At 40.8% G+C, this 18,969-nt stretch overlaps 1 protein-coding gene across 1 annotated transcript; it reads right to left on the bottom strand.

Annotated features, from left to right (window-relative positions):
* Positions 1-465: 465 nt before the first annotated feature.
* minar2 (membrane integral NOTCH2 associated receptor 2) lies at positions 466-16,240 on the bottom strand (the record flags this gene model as incomplete). The annotated part of the gene is made up of 4 exons (XM_081355311.1): positions 466-571; positions 613-740; positions 4,993-5,223; positions 16,094-16,240. 4 exons carry the CDS (start codon positions 16,238-16,240, stop codon positions 466-468), a joined length of 612 nt encoding a protein of 203 aa, XP_081211437.1.
* Between the last annotated feature and the right edge of the window lie 2,729 nt (positions 16,241-18,969).

Genomic DNA, 18,969 nt, shown 5'->3' with positions numbered 1-18,969 from the left:
AATAGTTTGAAATTGATGCCATCGTTAATATTTACATCTGAGTAGAGCTTGCGGTTATGAAGGGGAGTGACATTTCCCGAACACACGCTAAGCGCTGCCAATCACAACACAGTGGGCCAGCTGGCCAATCACAACACATTTCGTGTTTCAGAAGGAGGGGCTTCACTGAAAATAATGCGTTCAACCAGACTGGGGAGAGAGGAGCTGTAATAATATAATATATGTGAAAAATAATGTGTTTTTTTAAACAATAAAGTATGACAACAACTGTAGTACACCCCAAATACAAAATCAAAAATTTGTAAAAGGGCATAATAGGACCAATTAAGGCTTTTGAAATAAATTTCACTTGAAAAAAGGTGATGTCTGGCCTTTTTCACCCCATCAAACAAACTCCATTACCATGCCCTCATTTCTTCTCTTTTACAGGAAACCTTCTTACCCCATTTCCTCTCTCCATCGCCCTCAAATGGCCGGGATGATAACTTTCACCCCTGTAACAGGGTAACTGTTACAGCAGACTAGAGTAAGCAGCTGGCATGGCTCCATCAGACTCTTGATTGTGTTACCACTATTGGCACAGTAATAATGATCACTACTGCACAAACTAACAGGGTGATGAGTGCAAATGTTTTACAAATTTTGTTCCTCTTCATTTCAGATGCTTTCTTCTTGAGCAGAGAGTCATAGCCGGGGGTGTAGAGATCTTCCAGCCAGAAGCTCAGTTCTCTTGGGTCTTCCTGAAAGACACATTCAGAACATTATTCTTTCTGAGTTTACTGCGTTTTAAAAGTAAACACTGTGAACATTTCATATTGTGATAGCAAATGCTAGATCTTTTATATTTAGCTTTGCATGATAAATAATGTATTTAATAAATGGTAACAAATGAGATGTTACCAAATAATTAATGGGATGTTGACATAAATATTAAATTTGGTGATTAAATTGCAATACAGGATAAGTATAATATGTTAATTAGAATGTCACCTCAATGTTGCTTATTATTGTTTGCATAAAGCAAGATTATTAATGATTGTTCATAGTTTACAGCTTGTCAATGTTATATTCCACAGGCTTAAGAGTCATAGGATCATAATCACATAACAGAGGCAGTAGCACTTAAAGGTGCAGTGAGTGGTTTCTGAGAAACACTAGCCTTTTTCCGACCGGAGGAACCTTTTCACAGTTCCTAGAACTATTGGCTAAAGTACCCGGATGTCGGCGTGTTCGCACCGCAGGAACTAGGAACGATTTTAGTTCTAGGAACTCCATTTGGAGGAACTAATTTAGGTCCTACTTCGGAGTAGGGTCTAAACCAGCACTATAGGAACTACCCGTGACGTTAGTGTACGCTGATTGGCCGAACGCACGCGGAACACCAGCACCCGCCATTTTTAAAACAGCTATAATGTAAACACACAGATTATAGCCTATATATTTACTCCAGAAACTAACTATACAAACATGGAAAACAGTGATAGATGGGTCTCTAAAACTTTATACTGAAGAGAAAATCCAACACAACTTTGAGGGGACCAAGCCAAACATGATTATGTATTTCTGCCCAGCTAGCAACACTGGACATCAACCACACGGCATAGGCTAATAACCTTTTTTTCATATAATGTCTACTTTCTATAACAGTTCTATCTAATAAGATATTAAACAGTACTGTGTTAGACAGATCGCTAACTAATAAACACAGAGAATGCGAGCATTGTTTGCTCTGGCGTTCTCAGCGCCGCCAAAATAAAGGTCCGTCGCGCCGTCAAAATAAAAGTCACTGTGCTTGCATCATTCCCTTACCCTTCCTACCAGTTCCTATGGCCACTTGGCCAGTGCGAACACAAACAGCAAAACCGAGTTTGGGGGAGAGTAGTTCATAGAACTGTTTAGAAGTGGACAGTTCCTAGAACTAAGTTCCTGTAACTACTTGGTCGGAAAGCGGCTACTGTTGATGTTTGAAATCAACCCAAACAAACACACCCCTCCCTTCACACCCACACCCACCCCTCCGCCCCCAAAATGCACAAATGTCTCAGGTTACGACTGTAACCATGGTTCCCTGAGAAGGGGGATTCAAAACTGCATTTTGGATTAAAGATATGGGAAACGCCCACAGTGTGACCGGTGTCTGAAGCACTTGTGAAAATACGGCAAATATTATTGGCCTACGGCATTCAATGGGCCCTATCATACACCCGGCGCCAAGCGCCAAGCACGACGCAATTGTTTTTGCTAGTTTCAGTCCGACGCAGTTTTCATTTTCACGTGCTGAGCCTGCGCCACATTGTTTAAATAGCAAATGCATTTGCACCCATTTGTTCGCCCATGGGCTTCTGGTCTGAAAACGCGGTGTGTTCAGGCGCATTGTTAGCGCGTTGATATTTTGAGGAAACTGAAATAGACTGCGCCATATATTTTTTTGTAATTTAAAGAGTGCATTAGTAATGTGCGCCTATGGGCGGGTCCACAACGCACGTCCACTCTGCTTATTACACACACAGAGACGCGCAGCAGCACACAAACATGCCAAATATTAAAAATAAAACGATTACAATATAAAAGATTAATATTGTGTACATAAAGTTATGATGGAATCCGGCTTGTCCAGTAGATGGTGTGCTTGCGCGCTTTAACCTTGCGCACGAGCAGATCAGTTTGCGCTCTGGAGACGCGTTCAGTTTTTCCGCTTGAAAATTCCACCATGTAAATAGTGAATCTGCCATGGCGCAAGCGCAACTGGCTTTTAAAGGGAATGAGAGATGAGACTCCGGTTAGTTTATTTCACGTTACGCCCAAAACACATGATTATTAAGAGAATAGTGACAACCCTTTTAGACCATGCGCCGGGAGCGCCAGCCATTTTTCCCGTTGTTAAAGTGAATTCGGACACGCGCTAAGTGAACTTGTGACTTGTGCTTTAGACCATTTGCTTAGATTGTTAAAATAGGGCCCCATGACTTCATTAGCGGAACACCTGTGAGTGTAAGAATGCGCCTGTTCTCCATATCATCAACTTTTTTGTCTGAAGGAGATGTGCAGGCAAGCCCAAAGCCACAGGGGAGCCGCAACTCCACTTAACTAACTACCATAAAATAATTGGGGGAGAGCACTCCTGCCTGCTTAAAAAGGGAACGGACCCTACTTTAAGACCCAAGACAGTCAGGGAACATTGTTCCAGGGAGGGAACAATAAAGGGCAGCTTACCCAAGGGATTTTCTGCAACCTTAGTATTGCCGCTCCAGGGGAGCCTCAGAGACAGGAGAGACTCAACTCTACTTAAGGAGACAGGGGAGACTTAGCTTAGGGAGACTTACTTCCTGAAACGCTTGGCTGGATTCTCTGTTAGATCACCTTCACACACGTAACACAGCTCCTGAAGCCAAAAACTGATGACATCTAAACTCACAGGCGCTCTGCTAATGATATCATCGGCCAATAATATTTGGCGTGTTTTCACACATGCTTCAGACACCGGTCACACTGAGGGCATTCCTCATATCGTTAATCCAAGATGGAATGTTGAGTTGCACTTCGAAACAGAACACACAATGAAAGAGTGGATATCTCTTTATCATAGCTGAGGTGAAAAATGAGCCTTTCAAGGAAGACCCAAAAATGAACATAAAATACACTGGAGTATATACAAGCAAGAGTTTGTTGTTAGTCGCCAGCAGCTCCAGACAAACAATGACACTCAAACTGTCCTGTTACTAGAGCTAACATTACAACAACAGCACATCTTGGTTCTGTAAAACAAAGCAAAACCAATGTTACTCACGTATGCAGTAGAAAGAACACTAGTGTCCGTTATCAGGCCTTCCCGCTGAGCTCTCTCCAGCGCTGGACAGCTTTTCTAGTATTAACGCGGTATCCTAAAGCTCTTGCCTCATCATAACCGTTTATTTCCAGTGATATTTCTCTGAGCTTTTCTCTTTTGTAATGTCTCTCAGCCATCACTCTTTCTATGGTCTTTCTTCAAATCTCCCTCTTGCTCACTTTTGTTTGTGTCTGTGCATCAGTCGTCCGTGTGGTGCAGCTGCTTTACTTTCGTTTTTTGTTTGTTTTATTATTAAAGTGTGGAAAAGTTCAAGCTTCCTTTTATGCTTCCGAAGCTCCTCCGTGAGAAACTCGAGACGCGCGCAGGTGAGGCTCATTATCAATCCCGCCCTCGGCCTCGTCCTGCTTCTCACAAAATGTATTGGAGTTTCATTTTTAAAATGCAAAATATGAGTAACTGTATTCAGTTATAGTAACAATTGATATGATTGGTCATTTACAAAAGTATTTACATTACTAAAGGGATTGGATTTTATTGTCATTTGTTTAACATTTAGTGAATTTAGCCATAAAAATGTATAGATTGTGCATTCTGAGGAGCGACTGAACAGCGAAGAAACGCTCTCTTATAATATGTATATAATTACATTCTGGTGAGTAGAGTAAAAGGTGGATAAGATGTCATTGAGTAAATTCCACTGCAATTACAAAGAGGCATTATATAGCATGTTTCTATTTATATAGCTTGCCAGAAAACAGTTTGAAATGCTTAGATAGATTGATAGATTAAACATGAATCCATTCACTTTGTCTGTTGCAGTCTCAGTTTTTTTGACAAAGAATGTTTTAAATGAGAAATGCATTAAAATTGAGCAATGTATAAAAGGCTACAAATAATGTTTTTTTTTGCTTTGTTATACAAAAATAATCCACATGTCTTCAGAATTATTATTTTTTGCTATACTTAAAAGATCAGATAAAAAAATCTACCAGTGTTGGAAAAGTAATCCAAAGAATTAGATTACTTACCTTGTAATCAAATACGTTACAAATGATATTTTGCAGCATGTACTCTGTAACATGTAGTGGAATACATTTTAAAAGTAACTGTCCGAACCCTGATCATATCACGTTCTCATAATACAATGTTATTCAAACTGTAATATGTGCATTTGTCTGTGCCTGTATGGGCGAGAGGAGGAGTACCTTCATATAGTCTGCTAGCTGACCGTGTGCAGTGTGTCTGTCATAGTCCTGGATGGTCCAGGATGGTTTGGACTTGTTCTCCTCCGTGTGGATGATGTTGATGTGAGAATAGAGAGGGTTCTGCTTGATCTTTGGTTTTAGAGTTTGAGGAGTGATGTGTTTCTCCAGCTCCCTGTCTTCAAACACATGACTATCTGCTGGTGCCTTTTCTTCCTTTCCTCTCTCCATTCCCTGCAAAACACAGTGAGATTTATGAAGGGGGCATTTAAATAAAATGTTCCTTGTTGAAAATTATTATTATTATTATTATTTTTTTGTTGACTAGAGCGAATTCCCATGTTGGCCCATGCCAGTCCACAGGTGCATCAACATAGTCTTGCAGCGCAGCACTGCTCTGTGTGAATGCTGTAATTAGTGACCAAAATAGGCCCTAAAAATCCTGAAAGAAAAGTACAGTGATTCTTGTGACTGGTGACAGTTGATTTTGTGACAGTTGAACAAGTGATTTTGCTTCTTGCATTTATAGAGGGTGTGCTTGTGACGTCAGCTGCTTTGAAACAGTCTGTATTGTATAAAGCGCTATATAATGAAACCTGACTTGACTTGGCTTTTGCAAAAGGAAATTATTTAGTAAAAGAGAGTGAAAGAGAGTTTTTGTGTGTGAGAGAGAATGTTTTTCTTTTAATAATATACAGTAAATAAAATTTACTCTTTATTTTGTGGTTTAAAAGTGTTGTTAATATGTTTATATTGTAGTGTACTTGTTCATTGTTAATACATGTTTATATTAAAGTGTATTTGTTAACTTTATAATAAAAATCTTTAATCTTTTTAAATGTTTGAATTTGTGTTTTACTGCCAGCTGGCCCGAGGACGAAGCCGACTCTCAGCCAGATCGGCCTCAGCTGGGCCAGACCAGACGCCCTCTGGTGTTCAGATGATTTGGTGTGTGTGTGTGACACGCCCTCTGGTGTTCAGATTATTTGGTGTGTGTGTGTGAGACGCCCTCTTGTGTTCAGATGATTTGGCGTGTGTGTGTGTGAGAGAGACACCCTCTGGTGTTCAGATGATTTGGCGTGTGTGTGTGTGAGACGCCCTCTGGTGTTCAGATGATTTGGCATGTGTGTGTGTGAGATGCCCTCCGGTGTTCAGATGATTTGGTGTGTGAGATGCCCTCTGGTGTTCAGAGGATTTGCCGTGTGTGTGTGTGTGTGAGATGCCCTCTGGTGTTCAGATGATTTGGCGTGTGTGTGTGTGTGTGTGTGAGACAGCCTCTGGTGCTCAGATGATTTGGCGTGTGTGTGTGTGTGAGATGCCCTCTGGTGTTCAGATGATTTGGTGTGTGAGACGCCCTCTGGTGTTCAGATGATTTGGCGTGTGTGTGTGTGTGTGTGTGTGTGTGTGAGACAGCCTCTGGTGTTCAGATGATTTGGTGTTTGAGACGCCCTCTGGTGTTCAGATGATTTGGTGTGTGTGTGTGTGTGTGTGTGTGAGACGCCCTCTGGTGTTCAGATGATTTGGTGTGTGTGTGTGTGTGTGTGAGACGTCCTCTGGTGTTCAGAGGGATATTTGGTGTGTGTGTGTGTGACGCCCTCTGGTGTTCAGATGATTTGGCGTGTGTGTGTGACGCCCTCTGGTGTTCAGATGATTTGGCGTGTGTGTGTGTGTGTGTGTGTGTGTGACGCCCTCTGGTGTTCAGATGATCTGGCGTGTGTGTTTGTGAGACGCCCTCTGGTGTTCAGAAGATTTGGCGTGTGTGTGTGTGAGATGCCCTCTGGTGTTCAGAGGGATATTTGCCATGTGTGTGTGAGACGCCCTCTGGTGTTCAGATGATTTGGCGTGTGTGTGTGTGTGACGCCCTCTGGTGTTCAGATGATCCGGCGTGTGTGTGTGTGTGTGAGACGCCCTCTGGTGTTCAGATGATTTGGCGTGTGTGTGTGTGACGCCCTCTGGTGTTCAGAGGGATATTTGTCATGTGTGTGTGAGACGCCCTCTGGTGTTCAGATGATTTGGCGTGTGTGTGTGAGACGCCCTCTGGTGTTCAGGGGCCTCATTTATAACCGTTGCGTACGCACAAAACAGGCCCTGAAACAGGCGAACGCCACTTCCGTGTACGCCACTTCATAAGTTGTGATTTATAAAAACAAACTTGACAGGAAAATTTGCGCACCTGCACGCAAACTCTGACCCATGCGTACGAACGTTTTGGAGATGGAGCAGTTTGGCGACACCGATGGTGAGCTGGAGATTAGTGTCTTTTTGGTCACTTTTAGACAGAAAATCTAAAGAAAATTAAATATCTACAGAAAGATAATACAAATATAATTTCACTCACCAAGCCTGTCACTTGAAGCAAATATCCATCCCTTCTTAAATGTCCGCGCCAGCGAACACGTTGGGCCGTTTAGTGAAACTGACGCAAATAACAGTTTAAATAAATAAAATAATGATTTAAACTATGTTTTACTTCTGATATAAACATTTAGATTAAATATGCCATTCAAATTAATGGAGTTAAACACTTAAACATAAAATCATTACTGAAAAGTTACAACATTTTTTTTTTTATATTCAATCAATAGAAATATTTGTTGTGGATGCGATGCTTTTGAACACTTTTCCTGTGGCGTGCTGTGTTTAAATGTTTTAACCACAGAGATAATTGCTTATCATGATAATACCAGATTGTCTGAGAAAATAGTTTCGTGCAAATAATCCTTAAGGTCTATCCGTTTCCATTAAAAATATAAATCAATTAAAAATACAATTCGGCCAGAGGAAAAGATTGAGAAAAAACTTTCTCTGAAATGTATTTTACACTATTTGATTTATGTATTAAAAAACAAGGCAAGGATAGGCAACTACTTGATTTTTATTAATGTAATGTGTCTTGTACCGTTAAACGTTATCACGTGGATGAATAATCATATGCAAATGATAAGCAGATGAGGATCTGCATAGTAAAACTCGGCGTTGTAAGCTCCATATATGGTTATTTCGGGGTGGAGACGCATGTGCGCACAATCTTCCGCTGACTGGGATTTATAAAGTGAATTCTGCGCAGGTTCTGGCGTACAAACGGTTTTATAAGTCTGAATATTTTTTTGCGTACGCCATTTTTGGCTTTTGGGCGCACGTACACTTTTAGTAAGGATCCTACGCACAGTTTTATAAATGAGACCCCAGATGATTTGGCGTGTGTGTGTGTGAGACGCCCTCTGGTGTTCAGAGGGATATTTGGTGTGTGTGTGTGTGAGACGCCCTCTGGTGTTCAGATGATTTGGTGTGTGTGTGTGTGTGTGAGACGCCCTCTGGTGTTCAGAGGGATATTTGGTGTGTGTGTGTGAGACGCCCTCTGGTGTTCAGATGATTTGGTGTGTGTGTGTGTGAGACGCCTTCTGGTGTTCAGAGGGATATTTGGTGTGTGTGTGTGAGACGCCCTCTGGTGTTCAGATGATTTGGTGTGTGTGTGTGTGTGAGACGCCCTCTGGTGTTCAGATGATTTGGTGTGTGTGTGTGTGAGACGCCCTCTGGTGTTCAGATGGAGCTTACTGCCGATCACAGAGCCTTACTTCACTGACAAGCTGCACATAAAATGATCACAGCCTTTGCCAAATCACTTGCGGTTTAATTTCGATTAATCGTGCAGCCCTAGTAACTGCTTAACGATCAGACAATGATATGTGTTGTTGTAAGTTCATTTTTAATTGGTCATTGCTCATATTTTAATCTGGTCAGAGATGTTTCTAATAGTTTGCTCTTCATTGTTCTTCATTTTAGAAACAGCTGCTAAAGTAAGGAAGAGGATAGCGGTGCGTCCTGGCCTTCCAGAGCCGGATCCAGATCAGTCTGAGCCAGTGTCAAGTCAAGTCAAGTCATCTTCATTTATATAGCGCTTTTAACAATGTAGGTTGTTTCAAAGCAGCTTTACAGAGATAAGCGTATAATTTAAGGTTTCAGAGATTGTTTTGGCTTTATAGCCGAGTTAAGTTATTTCCATCTAAAGTTAGTTTTGATTGATTTGCTTCCGTCGCAACGATCATTTGTTATTAAATTAGGGGCCGCTAAGACGACACCATTCTCTCTACACAGACTTTAAACGCGAACCTGTGAGAAACGCTGATGGCGTTCACATGCGCATTTAGAATGGGTTCTATAGTTATGTGCGTTAGAATATACGCAGGTTTGGAATTCCCTACAAGCCAAGCCTAAACAAAGTACTTGTCTTTCCTTATAAATTTTGATAAAGAACTGTATTTTATTTTGTTGCTTTTGGTGTGTGTGTCAGACCAGGCCCGTCCAGATCTCGAGTCGTCTCCTGTGAAAGAAATTTCCTCCAAGATCAAGTTTGTGGCAGCCGGTTCAGTGTCGTCGTCTGTGCCAGAAAGCCTGATGAAGAGTCTGCAGATCCAGAAATCGAACTGACTCAAGGTGATTCGCAATTGGTTTGGTTCACGTTATGTCTGCCCTGTTTAATTGTCTATTTGCATTCATGCATTCATGACCTCGAGACTAGATTACTGTAATGCTTTATTAGCTGGTTGTCCTGCATCCTCAATAAACAAGCTACAGTTAGTCCAAAATGCCGCCGCTAGAGTTCTTACTAGATCAAGAAAATTTGACCATATAACACCAATTTTATCATCACTACATTGGTTACCTATAAAGTTCCGTATTAATTACAAGGTATTGCTACTGACTTATAAAGCCTTAAACGGCTTAGCTCCAGTTTATTTAACGGATCTTCTATCGCCCTATAATCCATCGCGCTCTTTAAGATCACTAAATTCGAGGCTTTTGGTCATACCTAGGATATCCAGATCCACCAAAGGAGGGAGAGCATTTACACATTTAGCTTCAAAACTCTGGAATAGTCTTCCTGATACTGTTCGTTGCTCAGACTCGCTCTCCCAGTTTAAAACTAGATTAAAGACGCATCTCTTCAGCCAGGCATTCATATAATATTTTAATCTTACAGTTAAATCCGGTCTCTACTTCATAAACGCCAGAGGAGAACTGGCCCCCGACTGAGCCCGGGTTCTCCCAAGGTTTTTTTTTTTCTCCATTAGGTCACCTGATGGAGTTTTTCGGTTCCTTGCCACTGTTGCCTTTGGCTTGCTCAGTTGGGGATACTTAATTTGATTAATCGATTCAACAGTGCTATTGATCAGCATGACCAAACGTGGATGTTTTACACCAGAAACAAACACTGATGTACTATTTTATTTAATACTGTGAAGCTGCTTTGATACAATCTGTATTGTGAAAAGCGCTATATAAATAAAGTTGACTTGACTTGACTTATTTATTGTGACTTTAGGCTGAAATACTCTGACATTGGCCAGAGAACTGAGCGCCTGAGCCTGGGTTCTCCCAAGGTATTTTTCTCCATTCTGTCTCTGATGGAGTTTTGGTTCCTTGCCACTGTCGCCTTTGGCTTTTGGCTTGCTTAGTTGGAGACATTTAATTTAATATTCAACAATAATATTGATCTGCCTACATTGACACCATTATATGAGAACTGAACTGAGCTGGACGATGACATCAAGGTTTTCTCCAGAGCGGCCTAAATTATACAACAAAAATGAAACATCACTGAACTTACTTAAGCTGGACTGTGACGCTATTTTCTTCTAGAAACAAACTTTGTTGCAGTATTTTCCTGTTATCTCTGTAAAGCTGCTTTGAAACAATCTGTATTGTAAAAAGCGCTATATAAATAAAGGTGACTTGACTTGACATCACTTAAAGTTAGATCACAACAGACCATCAAAGAAACTTGCAGACTCATGTTCTGTTTCTGTGTGTGTTTTTCAGGATCTGTCGTGTCTTTGTTTGAAGTGGGTAGTCTGATGACATCAGGAAAATTCAGCAAGCTGTATGAGGGAAACCACGTATTCAGCGTCATAATAAAGGTTGCCGTCAAGTGCATCTCCAAACGCAAAACATCCCATTATCTTGATGTTGTAAGAATATTTGATGGGTAAAGTGCAGATTATAACTAGACTTAAGCAATGTTCTTCAAATCTTCTAGTTTAAGAGTTACTCAAAGCAAACCAACCGCTGTTGTTTTTCTGTCTAGCCTGATCTTTCCAAACCTGTGCTTGAAGAAGTGGCACTGATGCTGCGTTTGGGACAAGCTCCTTCATGCCCCAACATCATCAAATTACACCACTCGAGAGCGGCTTCGTGCTCATCATGGAGAAACCTGAACAAGAGCTTGGAGGATTTCATCTTGATGGCAGATGACATGACTGAAAGACAAGCATGCTGGTTAATGCTTCAGGCAGTCCAAGCGGTCAAACACTGCCATGAACGAGCAGTTTTCCATGGTGATATCCACACGGGGAACTTCCTGGTGTCTCACCACAGTCTGGAGCTCAAGCTAATCGACTTCCGCTGTGCTCGTCTGATCAATACTCAAGGCTTTAACAGCAGCGAATATCAAGGTGAGTTGGCATGTTTCGTTACCGTAGCCACATTTGGTATCTTATGGATCACATAATATTGTCTTGTTGATTATAAAATGGCTCAACAGTAAAACCGTCTGTCTCTTTTACAGGACGAAGCTCGTACACCCCACCTGAGGTCATAGGTCACAACATATTCCACGCCGGCCCAGCAAATGTCTGGGCACTGGGACTTTTGCTCTTTGAAATCATACACAGCTATTTGCCCTTTGAAAGCTTTGACGCAATACTGCGTGAATGCATCAACATGGATCCAGCCATATCCACAGGTGAAAACAATCCACACCGACACAAATAATTCCACTAGAAATCTAGCCAATATAAATGTTTACGGTTTACAAAAACTTTTTCATATTTCAACATTAGTGTGTGTCTGTCTCTAAGACTAGCCTGCGCTCTCTCTGAACACTTTTCAGCTTGCCATGACCTGATTTTCCAGTGCTTAACCCGTAATCCAGATCGCCGGCTGATGCTTGCGAAGCTGGAAGAGAACCAGTGGATGAAAATCCTAGACCGTAAGAAGGAAGGGGCTCCAGTGCCTCAGTAAATCCAGAGGTAAGGAGCTGCATTGCATGTTAGAAGAGCATGTTAGAAAAGCATGATGGATGATGGCAATCAGAGGAAATCTACACATATCACAGCAATAAAGAAGCAAAGACAACAAGACTCAAGACCTCATACTTTCAGGGGAGATGCACCCATTCAACTGGTGCATCTTCCCCAAGAGTACGTGACCTGTATGCTGCCAGAGACATTCATGCCGTGAATAGCTCTGGAGCTGTGGGCAAACTGACAGCTTGACACTGATTATGTTTTTACATGCACATCTGACCAACATGCATGTTGCCAGAAGTTAAGACAGCAAAGCAGCGTTTGCGTTTACATGCATATTCTTAACCCTACATCAGTAAGTGGCTTTCTTCGCGCCTTGATGTCACGCACATGCTGACATTAGGCTACAGGTCAGATTGGATTGGAACATTCAGAATATTTAGCCACTTAACTTAAGGAATGTCAAGAAAACGATGTTCGTGTTTCAATATTTCAGATCAGATCTGGAATGTTTAAGCTGAAGCACTAAAATTATTAACTGGAAATACTGAAATAGCAATATTTAAAAAAAACTTTTTTACAAAAGAACATAAAAAAAATATACAAAAAGTATAAAAAAAAATTATACAATTATCATGAAATGTATATAAATACACTGCTCAAAAAAATAAAGGGAACACTTGTTAATCAGAGAATAGCATCAAGTCAGTTAAACTCCTGGGATATTGATCTGGTCAGTTAAGTAACAGAGGGGGTTGGTAATCAGTTTCAGCTGCTTTAGTGTTAATGAAATTAACAGCAGGTGCACTAGATGGGCAACAGTAAGACAATCCCCAAAACAGGAATGGTTTTACAGGTGGAGGCCACTGACTCATCTTCCCTACTCATCTTTTCGGACTGTTTTTCACCAGTTTTGCATTTGGCTAGGGTCAGTGTCACTACTGGTAGCATGAGGCGATACCTGGACCCTACAGAGGTTGCGCAGGCAGTCCAGCTCCTTCAGGATGGCTCATCAATATGTGCCATTGCCAGAAGGTTTGCTGTGTCTCCCAGCACAGTCTCAAGAGCATGGAGGAGATTCCAGGAAGACAAACAGCTACTCTAGGAGAGCTGGACAGGGCCGTAGAAGGTCCTTAACCCATCAGCAGGACCGGTATCTGCTCTTTTGTGCGAGGAGGAACATGATGAGCACTGCCAGAGCCCTACAAAATGACCTCCAGCAGGCCACTGGTGTGAATGTCTCTGACCAAACAATCAGAAACAGACTTCATGAGGGTGGCCTGAGGGCCCGACGTCCTCTAGTGGGCCCTGTGCTCACTGCCCAGCACCAGGGAGCTCGATTGGCATTTCCCATTGAACACCAGAATTGGCAGGTCCGCCACTGGTGCCCTGTGGTTTTCACAAATGAGAGCAGGTTCACCCTGAGCACGTGACAGACAGGAAAGGGTCTGGAGAAGCCGTGGAGAATGTTATGCTGCCTGTAACATCGTTCAGCATGACCGGTTTGGTGGTGGGTCAGTGATGGTCTGGGGAGGCATATCCATGGAGGGACGCACAGACCTCTGCAGGCTAGACAATGGCACACTGACTGCCATTAGGTATCGGGATGAAATCCATGGATCCATTGTCAGACCCTCTGCTGGTGCAGTGGGTCCTGGGTTCCTCCTGGTGCACAACAATGCCTGGCCTCATGTGGCGAGAGCATGCAGGCAGTTCCTGGAGGATGAAGGAATGATACCATTGAAGGGCCACCACGCTCACCTGACCTACATCCAATAGAACACCTCTGGGACATTGTGTTTCGGTCCATCTGACATCACCTGGTTGCACCTCAGACTGTCCAGGAGCTCAGTGATGCGCTGGTCCAGATCTGGGAGGAAATACCCCAGGACACCATCCATCGTCTCATTAGGAGCATGCCCCAACGTTGTTAGGCATGCATACAAGCACGTGAGGGCCATACAAACTACTGAGTACCATTTTGAGTTGCTGCAATGAAATTTCAGCAAAATTGACCAGCCTGCTGCATCATTTTTTCACTTAGATTTCCGGGGTGTTTTTGATTTCAGTCCTCTGTAGGTTGATCATTTTCATTTCCATCAAACGATGTGGCATCCTTTTGTTCATAACACATTACCCAGTCCATATTAGTATAGATATCCAGCATGATATTTTTCCCCATTGAGATCTGATGTGTTTTCAAAGTGTTCCTTTAATTTTTTGAGCAGTGTATATAGTTTTATAATCATCCTTTCTGGAATGTCAGTAATTAATGAAATTAATTTAGTTTGTTTATGTGAATATGTATATATATATATATATATATATATATATATATATATATATATATATATATATATATATATAAACAGACAAATACATATACAAATATAAGTTCACCTTCCTCCCCAGTAGACTGTTTTGTTCTGGTATAAGTACTCCCCGGGTAAAGCTACAGTTATGTCTACAGTTAGTCAGCTTAAGATCCTTTCTAACTAAACTGGTTATATCTCGTAAGCCTAGTACAACCAAAGCACAACCAAAACAATGTTCTTCCCCCAAATGCATGCAGTTTTGTTTTTAACCACTAGAGGGCCAAAAGTTAGATTCATTCATTTACCGTTTCAGTTGTATTTGTCTCTTTTGTGTTGCAAAATAAGGTGGATAAGCACTGATATGGATGGTATTTAAAAATATTTTTTTTTCAAAAAGGCAAGGTAATTTTTATTTTACTTCATATTTGATGACTTTGAATTCCATTTCTGAGGATATGTCACCATGGCAGGTTACCCAGCATGGTGTGTTTTGAAACCAGCGAAAATTGCAGCTTAGTAGAGCCAGTACTATTCAGGATATTTTTTAATGATTTACCCTTTCACTGCAAACAAGCAGAGAGAGTCTTCAAAATGCGAGCAGCACTTCATTCACGATTGAGGTCATCCTGTTGTATGAGGTTTAGCGACAGTTTGAGGATCCGCTGGAGTTACGAGGTTCAGTCACAAGCTCTTCGTATAAAGTTCAATAACAGGCAAAAAAACCCCTGTTATTAACCATTTTTTTCTAATCAAATCATTTTCAGAACAATAACATTACACAATGAGCACATGAACAGAAACGTTAAAATATTGATTCTGCTCGGAGTGAACAGATTGCATTTTTTTTCTTCTATTTTTAAGCCCTGGAAATGATGACAATAAATACAGATTTTGACCGACAGATTTGAATTTGAACAACTGTTAAGAATACAGTATGTACAGTTTTTCATTACCTCACTATGGGATTGTGCCAAGTTTTCAATAAAAAAAATTAAAAAAACTCCTAACTTTATATTACTAAAATTAAATAGGAAGCCACTTACAGACGCTCACATATAAACAACACTGACGTCTTCACTTCCAGGTCAAGAATCTGTCAATCAAAAAGCCAATGAGAACACATCGCTGTTAGCCCCTCCCCCACAAGAGAGCGAACAAAAACTCAGGGAGCGTAAATGAAAACTTCAGAAGCGTAAAAGAAAACTCCGGAAGTGCATTTGTAAGTACAGATCAGCGAAAGAAGAGAAAACAATTAGTAAAACATGCATTATAGTAAACCAATTATTAAAAACAAAACAAAACAAAACAAAAATCCGGTTTCAAAGACATTTTCTTAAGTTTCAGTTTATATTTTCATTCATTTCTTGAAAAGTTCGTTAAATTTAAAAGGCACAATAATAATCCTATACCTCACTGCCCTGACATCATCCAAACTGAAGACATTACTGGAAAAAAGCACCTAAAGTCAAAAGAAATACAGCAACTCCTGAAGTGTTCATCAAAGTTCTACTTGACAAATTTAAAAAGAGTGTGTTAAGTCCAATGAGTTAAATCAAACTAAATTAGGTAAAATAAAATAAAATAAAATAAAACTTTAAAAAAATGTTGTATTAAGTTATATTATGTTTAATAAGCAAGTGAAGAATAAAGACTGAATAAATCAAGTTCCCGATAACAAATACTGTCCCTCAGTCAGACTGTTTCTACAGCAGCTTGAGTGTGTATGCTAACAGTGTTTACCTGCTGTATGCTAACAGTGTTTACCTGCGAGTACATCCGGTTGTGCCACTGCCTTTGGCGAGACATCACCGCGCCAATCTGGAACATGCCATGTGTAGCCGGCAGCATTCCCACATCCAGCTGCAGAAACTTCTCTGGATGATTGTTGTTCGGCAGGACGGCTATGTCCATTTTGTGACTTGTGTAAGGCAGAAATGAGCCTTACTGAGTTTGATCTCAGTGTGAGTGTGTAATTATTCATGATGTAACTCTATCTGAGCCCATGTGATACCACTATCCTGCTAGTGAAGGGCTAGTTCCACACCTTCTGACACACCTACATGCCAGTAGCATGTTACACAATGACCTCATCCCTCCCTTCAACATGGAGGGATATTTGTTATATGCATTTTCAGGTTTGTTTTGTGGAATAATATTAAATAGCACTAAAATTTCAAGTACTATCTACCATTAAGTTTGTTGTCCCATCAAACAAAACAGTCCAACCATTGTCTTCAAGACTCACTTCACTTGTATTCATGAGTATAGGGCCAGATTTAGATTTAAAGTGACATGACATAAAAAAAATACAAATAAAAAAAAATACATAAATGGGCATTAAAAGCTGTGGAAAAGTGGGAGTGTAGAAGGTGGGAAGAGGGGAGACAACAACCAATAACACAGACCTGTAACAAGCACTAAAATCTCTGAACAAATGACACACAGTTCCTTTTTTTGTCCTCTCTTCAATTTTCGGGCTACATTGTTGTACCGCTGTATCAGCGTCCTTATTTGCACATATATAATGATATATATTTAATTTGAAGAAGACATGATGAAATATGTGCGCATACATGTCGCTGGCTCTAGAATATAAAATATCTCCATAACTTGCAACACACCTACTCGGCTACTCCGGTCGGGAAATTAATTGCGAGTGTTAAACCGCACAGATCATTTCAGATGCAATTCCTCCTTAAAAAAAACATTTGAATAGAATGTCATGAAATAGTTACGTGTCGACTATCAACAACCTACACATCCCAGCATAAACGCTCTTGTTATTAAAGTGTTTATGTTCACAAACCACTATAATTTGAACAGGTAAGCATATGCGTGATTTGGCATGGCAGCCAGTTCGAATAATAAATAGCCTAACCATTGCTTTACCTAATGCAGCAAAACCTACGTTAGAACGTAACACATTTCAATATGAGGGTTCAATGAATTTAAAATGATATGTTACTCGATTAAATTATTAGACTGTTTGATTGTTTAAATCTGAGTAAAATTGAGAGACGGGAGCGTCTAACCAATGCTCTTTCTCTTCCTGGTCAGCTGGGACCTGGGCTAAATGCTGCTCTGCGCTGTCTGGTTCAGGTGTGAATTGTTTTATTGTGGAGTTGGCTGACACGCCTGCATTTTCCTGTTGAAGTCAAGTCAAGTCAAGTCATCTTCATTTATATAGCGCTTTTAACAATGTAGGTTGTTTCAAAGCAGCTTTACAGAGATAAGCGTATAATTTAAGGTATCAGAGATTGTTTTGGCTTTATAGCAGAGTTAAGTTATTTCCATCTAAAGTTAGTTTTAATTGATCTGCTTCCGTCGCAATGATCATTTGTTATTAAATTAGGGGCCGCTAAGACGACACCATTCCCTCTACACAGACTTTAAACGCGAACCTGTGAGAAACGCTGATGGCGTTCACATGCGCATTTAGAATGGGTTCTATAGTTATGTGTGTTAGAATATACGCGGGTTTGGAATTCCCTACAAGCCAAGCCTAAACAAGTACTTGTCTTTCCTTATAAATTTTGATAAGGAATTATATTTTATTTGTTGCTTTGGGGTAGGACCGCGAGACGAATTTTCCCGACAACGCCTTATCTGTAGAGTGGTAGTGGGATCCTCCATATGGAGAGACTAGTTGGCACTTCAGCACTGCGTTGTCATCGGTCCAGGCGAAGGTCCTTCGTCAGATCTGGATACGGCCTGGATCCGGCAGGCTGCAGGAAAACCTCGGGATAAACACAGACACTAAAATTAGCGTAGATGCCATTCTTCTCATGATGTAACGAGTACATCAGGATTTTTGGGAAGTGTTCCCGGTTCCGGCTGACCTACAATATGCAGCCTAACATTAAATTATAGAAGTCTATAATGTATTATGTGAATGCTAGGTCAAAGAGATGTGTCTTTAATCTGGCTTTGAACTGACAGAGTGTGTCTGCTTCCCGGACAATGGTAGGAAGACTGTTCCAGAGTTTTGGTGCTAAATAGGAGAAGGATCTACCGCCAGCAGTCGATTTTGATATTCTAGGTATTATCAACTGGCCGGAATTTTGAGATCGTAATAGACGTGAAGGACTATAATGCGTTAAGAGCTCGCTCAAGTACTGCGGAGCTAAACCATTCAGTGCTTTGTAAGTAATCAGCAATATTTTAAAATTGATGCAATGTTTAATAGGGAGCCAGTGCAGTTTTGACAGAACTGGGCTAATATGGTCATACTTCCTGGTTCTGGTAAGAACTCGAGCTGCTGCGTTTTGGACCAGCTGTAGTTTGTTTATTAAGCGTGCAGGGCAACCACCCAGCAGAGCATTACAATAATCTAGCCTTGAGGTCATGAACGCATGAACCAATTGTTCCGCATTTGTCAATGAGAGCATATGACGTAATTTAGATATATTTTTAAGATGGAAAAATGCAGTTTTACAGATACTAGACACGTGACTTTCAAATGAAAGATTGGTATCAAAGAGCACACCCAGGTTCCTAACCGACGACGAAGACTTAACAGAGCAGCCATCAAGTGTTAGACAGTATTCTAGGTTATTACGTGAGGAAGTTTTTTGTCCAATAATTAGAAACTCTGTTTTTTCAGAATTTAGAAGTAGGAAATTACAAGTCATCCAATTTTT

The sequence above is a fragment of the Scardinius erythrophthalmus genome (genome assembly GCF_964197995.2).
Source record: "Scardinius erythrophthalmus genome assembly, chromosome: 23".
NCBI classification, from domain to species: domain Eukaryota; kingdom Metazoa; phylum Chordata; class Actinopteri; order Cypriniformes; family Leuciscidae; genus Scardinius; species Scardinius erythrophthalmus.
This window is presented reverse-complemented; position numbering and strand designations above follow the sequence as displayed.